At 54.1% G+C, this 15,420-nt stretch overlaps 3 protein-coding genes across 3 annotated transcripts; 1 reads left to right on the top strand and 2 right to left on the bottom strand.

Annotated features, from left to right (window-relative positions):
* Positions 1-2,364: 2,364 nt before the first annotated feature.
* Positions 2,365-3,426, bottom strand: CTHT_0056970 (uncharacterized protein; the record flags this gene model as incomplete). The annotated part of the gene is made up of 1 exon (XM_006695957.1): positions 2,365-3,426. One exon carries the CDS (start codon positions 3,424-3,426, stop codon positions 2,365-2,367), a length of 1,062 nt encoding a protein of 353 aa, XP_006696020.1.
* A 4,765-nt stretch (positions 3,427-8,191) lies between these two features.
* CTHT_0056960 (uncharacterized protein) lies at positions 8,192-10,750 on the bottom strand (the record flags this gene model as incomplete). The annotated part of the gene is made up of 4 exons (XM_006695956.1): positions 8,192-8,754; positions 8,828-10,411; positions 10,466-10,556; positions 10,622-10,750. The coding sequence occupies 4 exons, from the start codon at positions 10,748-10,750 to the stop codon at positions 8,192-8,194; spliced, it is 2,367 nt and encodes a 788-aa protein (XP_006696019.1).
* A 3,098-nt stretch (positions 10,751-13,848) lies between these two features.
* CTHT_0056950 (NAD(P)H-dependent D-xylose reductase-like protein) lies at positions 13,849-15,338 on the top strand (the record flags this gene model as incomplete). Its single annotated transcript, XM_006695955.1, has 3 exons — positions 13,849-13,999; positions 14,443-15,233; positions 15,303-15,338. The coding sequence occupies 3 exons, from the start codon at positions 13,849-13,851 to the stop codon at positions 15,336-15,338; spliced, it is 978 nt and encodes a 325-aa protein (XP_006696018.1).
* Positions 15,339-15,420: the final 82 nt, after the last annotated feature.

Genomic DNA, 15,420 nt, shown 5'->3' with positions numbered 1-15,420 from the left:
GGCCCTAAGCTGACTGACCGTTCCTGAACTCGAGAATAAACGGCAGACATGGATTGTATTACTGTACTGTCTCTTGTTTTGATGTCGCGGAAGAAGTCAACGGATGAGTGTCTCTCTTGGTCCTATCCCTTTTCCCTTGTTATCCCTCTCTACCCCTTCTGACCAGCGCTGGCTCGTGTATTGTACTAGTAGCATACCGGGACTGAGATATATATAGACGGCTGATTGGCGGGATGAAATGCTTCGTCCCCGTGTTTTCGCGGTTGGTGTCTTGGTGGTTACACAACCAGGCGGCCCGTAACGGGCTGATAGTGATCTAAGTGGCTCGAGTTGTAGGTCCAATGTTGTTGAGGACGAGATCCGTTGGGCATGTGGTTTTGGTCCTCGAAGAATTATTCAAACAGTTTCTTGGTGATTGGGTTGGTCTAATTGGGTTTCTATACTCTTCCAAGTTCACTCTTGCTCAACTACTTCAGCGTATGCAAGGGATATGGAACAGGCTCCAGCCAGTAATCAAGGCTATCAAATTCAGAAGACATTACGTATATTTCCCAAGCCGAGGTAGTTCTACGACCGAGCTTTGCAGATACGAATTAAACAGAGCGGACTTTACTTCTCTTGAAAGTTACACACCATGGCGCAAGACATACGCATAACTGATACATGAGACTACCTTGAGATGTCTCCCAAGGAGCAAGTTTTTGTATTGTCCTCGTCTAAATCGGTTCGCTTCTTTACGGTATCAACTTGCAAACAAAGCTTCTTGTCATCCAACCACTGCTTGTACCTCTTTTCTTACAATCAACTCGCAAAGGATTTTTTTTTTCACTTCTCTTCAATTACCCATGTTGGTGATAGTTGCAACTAAACACGTAGGCACCTAAAGTGCTCTGCTACACCCTTCAACTGCACACACTAGACGTACAACACCCAACAGACAACTCAACTCGAGAAAAAGCAATTAGCCACCCAAAAGCAAAACTACACTCCGCAATGGAACCACCAGCACCGTGGTGTCCCCATAAGTAAACAACATTCATCCTTCTTCTTCAACTCCTTCTACCCACAGAATTGGTCCTATACTCCATGCGGTTTGTAGCTGGCAACACAACACAACAGGGACGACAACAACAATAACAACAACAACAACAACAACAACAAACAACAAACCATTTGCCTCCGTTACTCTCTTGAATGCCTACGTGATTGGGCTTGATTGATCAGCAACTACCTTAGAACTCATGGTCTTGCCCGTTGGTTGGCTGGTTAAATCGAGTACCTCTGTAATTGCTGCCTTGAGTTAAGCGAGTCTTAGCGGTTGTGTTGGCTCGACTTTTTTTTTTTTGGCTTCGAAGGATCGCCGTTTCCTTGCGTCCATGGATGACCAAGACATTGAAGGAGTAGGCTTGAACCCCGGTACGGCGGCGGTACAAAAGGAGAAAGTATCCGTAAGCCGATGTCAGGAAAAACGAGCAAGTCAACACGCGGAACTGGGTTTGGTTTGTTTTTGTTTGTTCTCTTTCTCTGACTAGCTAGGTAGTAATCCCATTTTTTGTCCCAGGGTCAAGTGTCAAGGGAGCCTCTTGAATCTCTTTTGTCTTTCCCACGTTCGGGTTGTCTAGTAGGTACCCGGTAGTTCCGTGGTCACACCTAGGCAATATAGGCATGCATCGATGTTCCTGGTCCGCATCAACTCCAAACTATTGACGTAGGAAAAGACAAAAGAGAGATCGAGACTCGAAGAAGAAGCAAATGCCCAGTTTCCGCTCCTACTCCACCCTCCCTTCACGTTCCCCATGCCTGCCCCCTATGAAAATTGACCGCTCTCGTTCGATGAGGATAGTTATTTTTTCTCAGCTTTCCTGTTCTGCTCTTGTAGCGCTAGGTAGGTAGGTAGTGGTGGTGAGGGAGACGAAGGTACTGCAAAGAACAGGAATGACATCGCGTCCAATGCAATGTGAGCTAGGTAATAGGCAAGGGCAATTAAAAATCGACGATGGTGCTAAAAAGGACCCCTCTTGTGTTTGTGGGTGCATTTGTGTCTGCGTGCGTGTGTATGTTTAAGTGTTGTGTATCGAGCAAAGTATGAGTAGAGAGCAGGGTGTTGCAGTTAGTGTGTGTAGTAAAGTAAAAAGACAATTCCGATGATGCTTGCTTGCTTGCTTTGCGTGATCAAAACACAAAAAAAAAAAAACAAAGCCCAGATATCAACTCGAAACGCCAGCCGGCCCCCCCCCCCCTTTCCTCCCACGGAAACCAACCCGTAACCTAAAAGCAAAACTAGCAACAACAGCAATCCCTAAACCCCATCTATCATTTCCTTCCCCCCTCCCACCCCTCTCCTCCTCCCTTGAATTAAACCCATCAATGACGACGCCCCTGCTCCCACTGAGGCGGCGCCGCCGTCGTGGTAAATCTCACGGCAGTCCACTGCACGGGCGGCCTGCTGCTCCCACCATTGCCACTCCTACTCCTGTCGGCCGTCTCGAGCGCGCTGCGGATCATGCCGTGCAGCGTGGGTGGGATCTCGTCCCAGCGGCCGGCGCGAGCGGCTGCCATCACTCGCGAAGGGAAAATGTCGTCGATCGTCAGCGTTGTGGTGTGCGGCGTCGTGCCGGTGTAGCGTGCGATCTGGTCGGTGACGTGCGAAAGTTCGCCGTTTTCGATGGCATTCTTGAGCCAGGTCTCCCAGGCCTCGTCGAGCGGGATGGACGGATCGATGAGCAGGTGGTGTAGGGTTGCTGTCGTCGTGGTCGTCGTCGGGGCGTGTTGGGACTGCTGCGGCTGGGACCGAAGGAGGGCTTGCTGAGCTTGCTGCTGCTGAAGGCGTATCTGTTCTTGAATCAGACGCATGGAGGAAGCAGCAGCCTCGTTCTCGTCCTCGTCGCTCTGCGACTCCTCGTCCTCGTCTTCCTCGTTCTCATCGGGATTTTCTTCCGTAGCGGCCTCGTCGTGCTGATGGCGGTGGTGCTCACGAGCCGCCTGGCGCTGGGCCCGACGCCGGGCAATGGACTGCGCGGAGTAGGGATCGTCCGGGTTGACGTAGTTGGGGAAACCGTCTGCGGTGGTATCGCGGATGATGACGTTGTGATCGGCCTCGTAGCGCTCTTTCGCCCATTTGGTGCCCTCCCAGTGGGCGAGGCCTTGGATCTCGGCAGGCGTTAGGCGCAGAGCGTCGAAGGCGCGGAACAGCCGGCGATGCCAGGGCCAGCGGCTCAGGCGGATGCGGTGCACGGGATGAGTGTAGTCGAGGCCGGGGTACTTGGCCTCGAGGCTGTCGATGTGGCCATAGAAGGAGTGCGTCTCGTTGCGCACCTCTTGGATCAGGCAGCGCTGCAGGAAGGAGTTCCAGTTCTGCGGATCCGACTGTCGTGGTCGGGGGAACAAGTACTCGTAGACTAGCTCCTCAACGGGGCGGCCCTTCATGTTGGCGGTGGTGTTGGTGTTGGTGTAGAGTCAGTCGGCTATCGGATCGGCTGGGTCGAGGCTAAAATGTCACGATGCCGATGATGCCGCCGATATGGAGATGCAAAAGTAGACTGGATTAGGTAGGTAGAGATGCGCAGATGCGTAGTGTGTATGTGTCTGTGTGTGTGTGTGTCTACGTGTTTGTTTTCTTTGTTTCGCAGGGCCTGAGGGCAGTGAGGCTGTGCAGCTATTGCGTGCGTCGTGGGAAGAACCGGAAGCCAGAAAGAAAGTGTGGGCTGTGTGCTGCAGAGTTTAAAGTATCGGATATATATCGAATGAGCAGGGATCGCCGATGATGGCAGCAACCAGCAGTGCTTGGTGTGTGCTTGTGGATGGAAATGCGGAATGGTTTCAAGTGTGCAACCAAGAGCCCGAGAGTGGAGGGGACGGGAAGGCTTAAAAAGGGCGGGACAGGGAACTTGGTCATGGAAGCATGCGGCATGCCGCCGGCCCGGGGGGGGGGGAGGGAGGGAGTGCAGGTGAGTGAGAAGAGTGGATAGAGAAGAGTCAAGAGTGGAAAGGTGGAAGGGGCTGGAACTGGGAACTGTGCCCGTGGAAAAGAAAGCGCCCGACGCCAAAGCCAGGATATGGGGGACGGAAGATGGGGACGCAAGTCTTGCCTGTCCTCTCATGCCAGGTGCCCACAGCCCGCAGTCCGCCCCCGAAGACACAACACGCAGCAAACACAGCCGCCATCCATTCCACAACTTACTGTTCCAAGCTTTCCTGTTTGCTGTCATCAGCCCCAAACGTTGCCTCCGGGGCCTGGGGCTTGGGGCCTGCGGTCTGGGATCTGGGACCTGACTTTTGGCCCTCGGACCTTGGATGAACGCAACGAACAGAAGGGACGGTTCACCGTTCATCAAGCATCCACATTTCATCATCAGGTTTGTACCTGGCATCAGGCACATGCACACACGTTGACTGCTCGCTATGGGGTCCATAGGCCACGCAGGAACAAGTCATCTCGATATCCACTCATTTACATTACCCTATTCATTACTGACCTACCAGTTAGTGATGATGATGATGATGATGATGATGCATTATGCCCAGTCCCCTTGGGGCAGCAAACCGTAAGTACGGTACCGTTCTGTAAGCTGAAGCGTCGAAATGGGCACTCAGGCCGAGTTCGGTTGTTTTCTTTTTCTTTCTCTTTTTTTTTTTTTTTTTCCTCAAAAGATGGCGTGAATGACGAGCAAAAGCCGGCATGCCCGTGGTTCATGGCATCGCATTGATATCACCGCTGTGGCTCGCTGCCTGTGGCTTGGATGCTGCAAACCCCAACCGAGCTGCATTGCGTTGTGCAGCAACAACGTTCATTGACAGCCCGAACACCCTGAGCCTTGGATGGTGACACGGTGAACTTTGATGGACGAACAGTGCGTTCACTCACTTAGCTCACAGCGTCCTTGTCCTCACTCATCGTCCCCGTCGCTCACCCACTCATTCAGTGCCCACTGGCACTGCATGCCAGATGAAAAATGATGCCAGAAACCTGCAAGGTGCAAACCATCATCCATTCAAGTCATTCAGGTCCAATTATCGACAGAACCGACGAGAGTAAGCGCAAGCGCAGAGCATGCCACGAGTCCGCTGCTCTGGTTAACTGGTCAAGTGAGTGCATGAGGGAACAGGTGAGTGGGCATAGTGGGCAAGGAAGCACCAAAAGTGGGCACTGCCAGTGGGATGGTGCATCTCCCATGCATTTTGATCGATTCACCCCTGCTCTGCGTTGGTTCTGGTGATTTTACCGGGGCTGAAGAGACAAAAACGATTGGATTGCAATGGAAGCATTGTTCTCTCTGTTGTTTGCAAGGCGACCTGGGCTGAGTTCAAGTTGGGTTGGCCTGGCTATGGAATGGGCCACGGCGAGCGGCGAACAACGGCGTCAGAGACGAACTGACCTGAGCTGTCTGACGAACTGTTGTGCTTGGATGGAATGAGTGGATGAGTGTGCATGAGCGGATGTGGCCTGTGAACCTCAAACTCCGGGTGGCAGTGTCCGCTCTTGGGCCAGGCAGCCCAGCAAGAGTGGACTCGATGCTGCTGAATGGTGATTAACCCCTGTACACAGAAGGTCGGGTTCATGGTGTGGGGTTCGGCTCATTCAATTGCAGCCCCACTTTCAAAAATGGATCTCGAACTTTGTTAGAAAGCCAAACGAGCTTCGAGATCGTGGGCGCTTCTTTTTTGTCGCTGCTGTGCGCAACACAAGTGGCTTGTTTTGTTGCCAACCGATCGATCCAAGATATCCTCAATCTAACAATCCGCTTTGTGGATGCCACGCCGTCCGACATCCCGTCCATCGAGATGGAGATCTGGCGTCATAACCCACACCGGGCTCCATCCGCGCCCGTGCACCTACCTACTGGGCGTCGGTCAGGCCCGGTTGGGCTGAGCCAGCTGTCAATGGGAACGTTAAGCCTTGTCCCTTGGGTCTGATTAGAACAAAAGAAGTTCCATGCCCCCTCAAATCCACGTTGTAGATGAATAAAAGACTCAAACCGGCAGGCAGGCAACGCTGTATTCACTACATCATGATCTGCACCGTTGATCCTCACTCACTACCACACCGAACCTCCCAAAACCCCCATCATTTCTAATCCATGATTTTGTAGAGTGCCTTCGTATTTGTCCATCCAACCTGATATATTTCCGAACCTCGGCTCTACTGCCCAAACTCACCTTTAAGCCTCGCGACAAACGATCAAACCATCCGAAAGATCCATCCGATGCCCTACCAGCCCAGCTCAGTGGGACCCTCCCCCCCCCCACGAACAGCCAACCCTTGGAGAACTAGCATCCTGACGTTTCGCTCAGCATAACGTTGCCAAGCAGGGAAATGACTGGCAACCCCGCTCAACCTTCCCCACGTCGTCATGCCTCGCGGCCTCACCCCTCGGGTCCCCCTCGCTCATGGCCGGCTTCAATGATCCAAACCCCTCCGATGTTCCCGATGCGTCCGATCGCTTGCTCCGTTCGCCCATCACAACAGCGAGGGGGATAAGAACCGGCCTCAATGTCCTCATCACCGTTCGGTCATCAACCAGATCAGCAGGTGGCCGCTCGATATGGCTACCACAAACAGGGTGGTGAGTATCATTCATCCAATCAATTGGGTCGAATGGGATATTTCCGTTTTGTGAGCATGGGCGAGGTTGGCCTTGTCAAAGGCGACCACCTCGTTCGTCCCTCAACAAAGATCTTTGCATCATGCAACGGGCTCCAGGTTCGGTATTTTTTTTTATTATATTGTTGGCCTACCTTTGGGCTCGAGGCGGTTAAATCTGGGTGGGTGGGTACCTTCTCCCCTAGATCGAGGCCAACGAATGTGCTTTTTTCTTTTTTTTTTTCTTTGCACGTTGGCGTTGGTGAGTACGTAGCGTAAGTTCAGCTACGGTGAACGCTGTGCCCCCGTTTAGTTCGCGCCTTCGGCTCCGGAAGCAGACCTCAGACCTCCGCTGCCACCGAACTGTCGACCTCATAGCGGTGAGACCCGAAGGTCACTCCGGTCTGCAGCCTGCAAGCCCGAGAACGGCCTACCGACCGGGAACTTAACCCCATACCCGAGGACTATTTAGGATCAAAATGACTTGGTTGGATTCCATACGCTGTATCTTCCCGGATCACATGGTCTACTGTTGGGTCAGTCAGGGCTCAGGATAGTCGCATAAGGCATTCTGTACTACTCGGGCACTTTGGATTTGGAACGACGAGGGATAAAAAGCCAGTAAAGTGAAGAGGCCAGTTGACTAGACCGAGGTGGTCTCAACGGACGGCCGGAGACTGTCCTTTATCGAATCAGGGGGAGCATTGGCGTGGCGAAAGAAATTCCCCCCTTCCTTCCTGCCCAAACTTCCTTCGTTTACTGCCTGATACAATCAATCCATGTTTACTTTTTGCAACTACAGCCACAGCTGTAGCTAGCTTTGGAGCTGGTAGTAGATTGGATATGGTGAGATGAGGCATAGCTGGAGCATAAGTGCACTGCAGAGTGCTGACGCCCTCTTCAAAAACGTAAAACGGTGATGCATCGCCAGAGCTATTGTAGGCCTAGTAGGAAGGGTTATCCTCTCGAGGACCTAGACTCTAGCCGTGTACTGCACTCCATCGCCATTAGCCACACGACACGGTAAGAAACTCAGCCACCGAGATTTTGCTCCGTAGTTTAACTGAGCAAGGCCAGCAGGTTAGCGAGCCAATTATTGCGCCTTCGCTGTCTCGGTGTTAGGTTGCTGGTCTGTGTTCGGCTGAGCTGAACGAAAACTTGCTACTTGAGGACGCAGTCCCGGTCTTACGTCTAAAATGAGAAAAAAATAGGAACCAACGAGTGGTGCTGTAGCCTGAGCGGTTGAAGCTATTTCGAAGAGAAACTTGAACTCAAACTCCATTGTAGTAATCAACATAGTGATACATAGTTACCCTCGCGGGCGTTATATTCAGCGACTCCAGAAACGCCAAAATACACTGCCCAGCCACATTCGTAGAAAAGCCCTCCATAATGTAGAAATTGTCATAAGCCATAACTCCGTATCCGACTCATTCCTACCAGATAGCCCAGCCCGTTCCTATCCAAAATCTTCCGGTGCTGATCCCACTCCTATCCCAACCTAATCCATTTTATCCTTAAGCCCTCCAAAACGCCAGCGACTTCCCCCCCCCCACCTACCAAAAACCCAACCCCTACCCCTAACGACCGCCACACGCCGCCGCCCCATCCCTAATCCCTCCCGCTCCACTGTATATCAGGGTACTTCCTGCCCCCAACACCAGCCATCACTCCGACAACTGGACTAGGCATGCGCTCTCTCATTCCGCCGGGGCTATGGCTTGGTTTGGGACTTGGGCCGGGAGCGTCGCGATCCCGAAGGGTACGGTCATCGCCTGCTCCTCCTCGTCGGCGGCGGTCGCTTGACCCACTACCACTGCTCATGCCACCGCCTGCGTCGCGATCTTCGCGGATAAGTCTCTCTCGGTCGCGGTCACGGTCCCAGTCCCGCTCACGATCCCTTTCCCGTTCCCTTACCCGCTCCCTCTCACGATCTCTGTCCCGATCCCATTCCCTCCTCCTCTCCGCATCTGCATGGCTTCCCGCCCTCCGATTTGAGCTCCTCCCAGTGCTGGTACTTTCCGAAGGCCAACCGCGCGGGGAGAGATGCTGTGTGTCATCATCTGACGACGGGCGAGCCGCTGCCCGTCGGCGTGATTCATGGTCACGGTCCCCGTGTAAGGCTGAGCTGGCAGCTGTGGCGGCCGGGCTGGGGGTTACGGGGCTGGGGGTAGCTGAGGGGGATGTGGGTGTGGGTGTGGGTGTGGATTCTATCTCGGTCTCGATCCCGTCCACAATCTCGCTCACGTAGGGCGTCCCTATCGCGGTCACGGTCACGATCTTTGCTGTGTCTATGCCGGTCACGGTCACGATCACGCCTCCGCCCCCGGTCATGTTCATGCTCGCTGTCCGAAGAGTAGTCACTAATCGTTGGAGAGCGGGTACGGGAGGGATTGTGGTCGCGATCTCGGTCTCGATGGTTCACCCTGGTGCGGCCCCTGCTTCTTTCATGCTCGAGGCCCCTCTCCCGTTCACGGGTAGATCGTTCTCTTTCTCTTTCCCGCTCTTTGCCCCTCTCAGATCGATCCTTCTCCCGATCTCGACGGTCTGACCGACTACGATCTACTTCCCTTGACCGGCCTCTTTCACGAGACCGAGCGCGCTTGCTACTGTCGCCGCCGTGAACGGCTTTGTCGGAATCAGAGTCCGAGTAATCGCTATCGATATCAGACCATGACTTGCTCAACTTCGAGTTGGGCAAGATATCTTCCTTCGACATCTTTGCTGAGCCAGGAGCGCTGCTGCTGATATGGTCGCGCTTTCCTCGCGAACCGTTGCTTGAGCTTCGGGGCCGGTCAACTATATCACCGAGGGCCGGGCTGATGATGCTCACGAATGCTTCCCTGAGCTGGTTGATGTGGCTGCTCGTAATAGAAGGGATAAACGTACTGCGTCGCTTGCTATCGTCGTCTCGGGATGACCGGGCCGGTTCCGACCGCGCGGAGTAAACATGAGAGCCAGTAGGGGGACTCGGCGGCACAGCAGTTCGGATAATTCGAGGTGACTCTTCGGACGTACCGCTGACATAGCGGCGAATAGGGATAGCTGGGGGCGAGCGCCGCGAGGAGCTTTTGGGCGTCTTCGGGCTGATCGATGAAGAGTCGGAATCGGAGTCGGAATTGCTGCTGTAGTGCCGAGGATGGCTGTGCCGTCGACGTTGGGAGCTCGGCTGGGGGGCAAGATGTGCGGGTCTAGCACGCCGTGCCCCGTCAGGGGAAGTCGGATAATCCGAGAAGCTGCGCCGGTGCAGGGTAGGGTCATCGGATGCCTGCCGGCGGATAAACCTCTCTTTTTCCCGCGCTCGCTCGCGTTCCGGGGATCGCATGGAAGTATGGCGAGGAGGCGAGATGTGAACATAGGCAAAATTGGCAGGATTAGATCTGAAGAAATCGCGCGGTGATGTCGGAGTCACACGGATATGAGACCAGTGGCTTTTGAAGTCCGCAAAGTCAGGCCTAGCTTCCCACCTAGGGGTCTCAGTTCGTGCCTCTTCGCTGGCCTTGAGAGATCTTTCTTGACACTCCTGATGCCAGCGCTCGGTATCCGGGTCCGTTTCTGAAGGAAAGGCCTCCTTCGGAAGGTCGGCAGGGAACAGTAACCCCGTATCCGGATGCTTCAAGCCCCAGTTCGCTACGGCATACTGGAGGACCGGCACCTGCGTCTGAGGCTCCAGCAGGATCTGAATTGTCTGCCACTGAACAAAACCCTTCGCAGTCAGCGCCGGGATAGACGGCGGAGCAAACACATTATCGTTCGGCAGTAGTGCATGTTGGCAGCCCAGTGCCTGGTAAATTCCAGCAATGGCGCCGTGTGGCAGTTCGAGGAAGAATCCTGGTTGAGAGATATCAGAACCCGTTCAATATATCAAAATAAGGAAAAGCCTACTATCCCAGCCGTCGTATCGAGCGGCTCTGTAAAACGCAGCAAGTTTGATTGGAGTCAAGTACGCCTCAGTTTTGTCATCAAATTCTGTTGCCTATTCGCGTAAAACAATGTCAGAACTATCATAGACTTGCAGCCTTGCTTGAGGTTCATACGCACAATGTACGAGGCTATCGCTCGAAGGAGAGCATCAAGCACGGGCGTTGGGCGTGGAATTGGCTTCGACTTCACGAATAGATAACCATAGAAGGCCTTTCCGCCGTTACCCTCGCTTGCCGAAGCCGCCATGATCGGGCAGTATCTTTGAAGCAAGTAAAGATGCCCGACAAAGTCAGGAGCATAGCCTCAGAGCTGATGCCGGAAGAAAGTCGTAGATAGATAAAGATATTGTTGCGATAACGCTGGCAGTGATGAGGGGTTCTTGGTTCGCAAAAGACTGACTGGCGCAGCCAGTAATGTCAAGCTGCTGTTAGCCCTGCGGAATATAAAAAAAGCCTCCGCCGCCTGCCGATTGCAGGTGTCCGGGTGGCACGCCCGATTTGCAACCTAACTCCAGGCTGCTGCTCAAATCCGCGTACGAAACTTGCAAATCGCAAATACTCATGCGAGCACGGATAGAAAACTGAGCAGCTGGTGATTCCTTTCTCTGGAGATATCGATGTTGTAGGCAACCAGGCAACCTAGTCACTGAGCCGCAGGCAACGGAATGCGGAGTGCAGGTCTCATATCAGGTACCTTTGCCGCAGCGACTGGCGGCGTGGTGGTGAGGTGCAAAACCAACCACTTTGCATGGGGGGCCAACATGCTGCTCTGGGGCAAATCAGGGGACCAGGCATGCTGATGTGTGCTGATGAGGGGCTCGTCGGGCTGACAGGTGTTGGCAGGCTATCTTGTGCCCTACACGAATGCCGACACGTGCTGGACTGGGTCTGTCATACGTCTTACATGGTTAAGGAACACCACACCCCATTTGACCTGCAGAACGGGTCAGGAAGTCAAAGAGAAGATGGTTGGTTGTCAAAATTTGAGAGATAGCTGAGAGAAGTCCGGTGGGACGGGAGAGATGACCTCTGCCGTGGCCCCATCCTGATCCACTTGTTGAGATTTTGCTCTTCGTCCACGGGGCTGACGGCGAGCAATCCTCTCAGCCACAAAGCAGCTTGTGTGACGTGCATGTTGGGACGACGGTAGGGGAGAAGATGTCGGGAGCGGCTGACAGTTTGCCGAAGAACGTTGAACCAGGGTTAGGGTTGAAGCTGTTCGGGCTGGCATTTAGCACACAGCAGACTTTGTCATGCCACAACGAGCACACAATACCTATTGTTTCAGATCATCATGCTTGGATTAATGAAGGTTTCAACAAATTTTGTAATTCAACTGCATATTGTCCATCCCTCGTTCTTTCTTGCCTTAACTTGATCCCAAGTGTAAGTGAGCATGGCCCATATTGCTGCCTGTGCTCAGCCAAGGGCTTGGCAGGCATCCAGGGGAAGATATCCTTTTTATCCCATTCACACGTTAACGTCAATTTTATAACTGTCAAGGCTCTCAAAAATAGTAATAATAATAATTGTAATAATAAATATCAACCTTTAACAATGCCATTGTCCCTCTTGATGGCCACTTCACCGACTAATTGATAGCCAGCAACATCAATACATGTTAATCCGATACTGTGTAGTTCAATGCACGGTCTTTCCCTTGTACAAACCATCAGGACGGGTCAGGCAGCGGGCTGCACTTGCTGCACTGCTGTAACCTCGACTTCTCTGTTCTCAATCCACCTACTACGGTACCGGGTGATCTCCCGAAGGGTTACTCTTTGCCTACCAGTTTTTTTTTTCCTTTCAGCCTCAAGCATGCTGGTGATCAGAGGTAAATTCCCGTTCCAACCTCTGGCTGACATGGAACCGTATCCTTTCTCGCTCCTCATGAGTGCTATCGTGCTGTCGCCCAGCCGGCAGATGCCGACCCACTGATACCTCGCGGCTGCTTGTTCTCGGTCAGGACTCAAGGTGTGTCACGGGATGTCAATGATGGCATGTGGGTTAAGAGGTCGGACAGACTCCGGGGAAAATGGGGAACCCACTGTGGATATGCTGACGCTTTCTTGCATCTCAAATTAACCGGACCCTCTGGTTGGCTCCAGGGGATATAACAGGCTAAATACCAAGCATGGCCGGATACCGGGTCAACTCGACTGTTGTGGGAAGAATTGTGAGAAGGCTCCAGCGCGCTGCAGCAACGGTGCCTTGCCGAAAGAATGCTTCGTCTTGTCCGGATGGATTCCCTAGATTCCACCGGCATCGGCCAGGTGATCGTCAAACTTGGGCTGTTGTCCGAGATTCTGCCAGGCGCACGATGAGAAGGCCGCGCTGGCTGGGCTAGAAATGACAGGGAAGCTGTGAGCAGTCGAAGAGCAGCCGCGTGACAGGAGATGTTAATGCTGCGTCAGAAAGGCCAAGAGCGTTGCGGTGAGCCCAAAGAAACGCAAGACTGACGCTGTCAACCCACAAATGTATCCACATCTTCTCGAACCGCTACCAAGTGGGAAGACGCCCGTTTCACCTACGCGCAAGAGAAGTTGGGAAGCTGCCCGGTTCCCGTGCTGGGGGTCCCATCACTACCTTGTCTCCGTGACTCTGTAAGAGCATGCTCCGTCATCCATGCACATCAGTGGGCAGGGTCGGGAAACCAGCCGCCCGGCCATTGCGTCTCTGCTGCGTCTCTGCCGGCTCGCACACCTGGAATAGCCAGTCGAGCCAGTCAGGACATCATAACATGCGGGTTTTCCTATGGCAACCGAGCCTACAAGCATGATCATGCAACCTTAGCGTGCCGTTGACTCCGAGGACGATCCTGGCGTTCGAACCTCGAGCTTTGCCGCTCCCGCGCGCGGCCCTGCCACTGGTGCGGGTCTAAGACGCGGGAGTAAGAGGAGCGCCAATGCCTCTGTTGCTGGAGATACCGCAGTTGGCGGGACGGAATGTCCCTGCACGGCGGCACGTCATGTAGATTCAGGCGCGGCGACTCGGCCAGGAGAGCGCGGGAGGTCGGCTGGTGGCACCCTCTTGCCCCTCTTCCCCCATCCCATCCCATCCGAATCGAAGGTGGACATGGTGGGCATGCCCTTGGGACGAGCGGCCAGCAGTATAAGTAGCACACACGCTCTTCGATGCTCTTCTGCTTGGTCTGTCTTCCTCTCGATCTCATAACTACCTTGCTCTCTCTCTCCGTCTCAGCCTCCTAGACGTGCTCCCTCCTCTTCATGTGAGTCCGAAACCCACTCCTCTTCCACACAGAAGCCGGAGACAGGAGCATTTCTTTCTGACTCGCAAGCGTCTAGAACCACACTTTAGCTTTCCACGAACATACAAACCGTCGCAATGGCTCCCCAGATCCCCAACATTAAGCTCAGCAGCGGCTATGACATGCCCCAGGTGGGCTTTGGACTGTGGAAGGTCGACCGCTCGATCTGCGCCGACGTCGTCTACAACGCAATTAAGATTGGCTACCGCCTGTTTGACGGCGCTTGCGGTAAGTTTCTGTCGTCGCAGACTCCCGCTGTTGCCGGTGCAAAGTCCACGTCCCATCCATCCATCTCCGCGAAAAGATGTCCCCGGACATGAAGCAGTACCAGCCAATTCGTCCATAACAATGACATGGTCATGGCTGCCGGAAGAATGCAAAGTGAGGGGCACAAGCTCAATTACCCCGCCTAATTTTTCTCTAGCCTGCCCCACTCTGCGCTGGGCTCCTTCCCATAGTGGGTGGGGTGGGGGGGGGGGAGAGGAAAAGAGAGAGGGCTCAGGAGCAGGGGGCCATCAGGGTTCGCGCGGGTGAGATTCACATGAGTAGAGCCCAGCGCTCAGTGAATGTCACCAATTCAGTCAATTGGATGGATGGGGTGTAGGACAGTGTTGTATTGCTGAAAACTATCTAATACGAAGAGAACAATGTTGACTGACCTTTGCTCACAGACTATGGCAACGAAGTCGAGGCCGGCCAGGGCATTGCCCGCGCCATCAAGGAGGGCATCGTGAAGCGTGAGGAGCTCTTCATCGTGTCCAAGCTCTGGAACACCTTCCACGACGGCGACAAGGTCGAGCCCATCGTCCGCAAGCAGCTCGCCGACTGGGGCATTGACTACTTCGACCTCTACCTCGTCCACTTCCCTGTCGCCCTCGAGTACGTCGACCCCTCGGTCCGCTACCCGCCCGGCTGGTTCTACGATGGCGAGAAGGAGATCCGCCCCAGCAAGGCCACCATCCAGGAGACCTGGACCGCCATGGAGTCGCTCGTTGAGAAGGGTCTGGCCCGCAGCATTGGTGTCTCCAACTTCCAGGCCCAGCTCCTCTACGACCTGCTGCGCTACGCCAAGATCCGCCCGGCCACCCTTCAGATCGAGCATCACCCCTTCCTCGTCCAGCAGGAGCTGCTCAACCTGGCCAAGGCCGAGGGCATTGCCGTGACTGCCTACAGCTCATTCGGCCCTCAGAGCTTCCTCGAGTTCAACATGAAGCACGCCGTGCAGCTCACCCCGCTCTTCGAGGACGAGACCATCAAGAAGATCGCCGCCAAGTACAACCGTCCTGCTTCGCAGGTTCTCCTGCGCTGGGCCACTCAGCGCGGTCTGGCCATTATCCCCAAGAGCACGCGCCCCGAGATCATGAAGTCCAACCTCGAGAGCATCGAGTTCGACCTCAGCGAGGAAGATATTGCCACCATCTCGGCCTTCGACCGCGGCCTGCGCTTCAACCAGCCCACAAACGTGAGTTTTCCTTTGTCCTCATCTAACGTGATCACCCAAGTAAATGATGCTAACTACTACCGATTACAGTACTTCCCCACCGAGCACCTCTGGATCTTTGGCTAAATGCCTTCTCCCCTTCACACATATACACATCACTCCCGCAGTCGCATCATCAATGCCGGAGTGCGCCCAAACTGTGGGGCGA

The sequence above is a fragment of the Thermochaetoides thermophila genome, assembly GCF_000221225.1.
Source record: "Thermochaetoides thermophila DSM 1495 unplaced genomic scaffold scf7180000011820, whole genome shotgun sequence".
In the NCBI taxonomy this organism is placed as follows: domain Eukaryota; kingdom Fungi; phylum Ascomycota; class Sordariomycetes; order Sordariales; family Chaetomiaceae; genus Thermochaetoides; species Thermochaetoides thermophila.
This window is presented reverse-complemented; position numbering and strand designations above follow the sequence as displayed.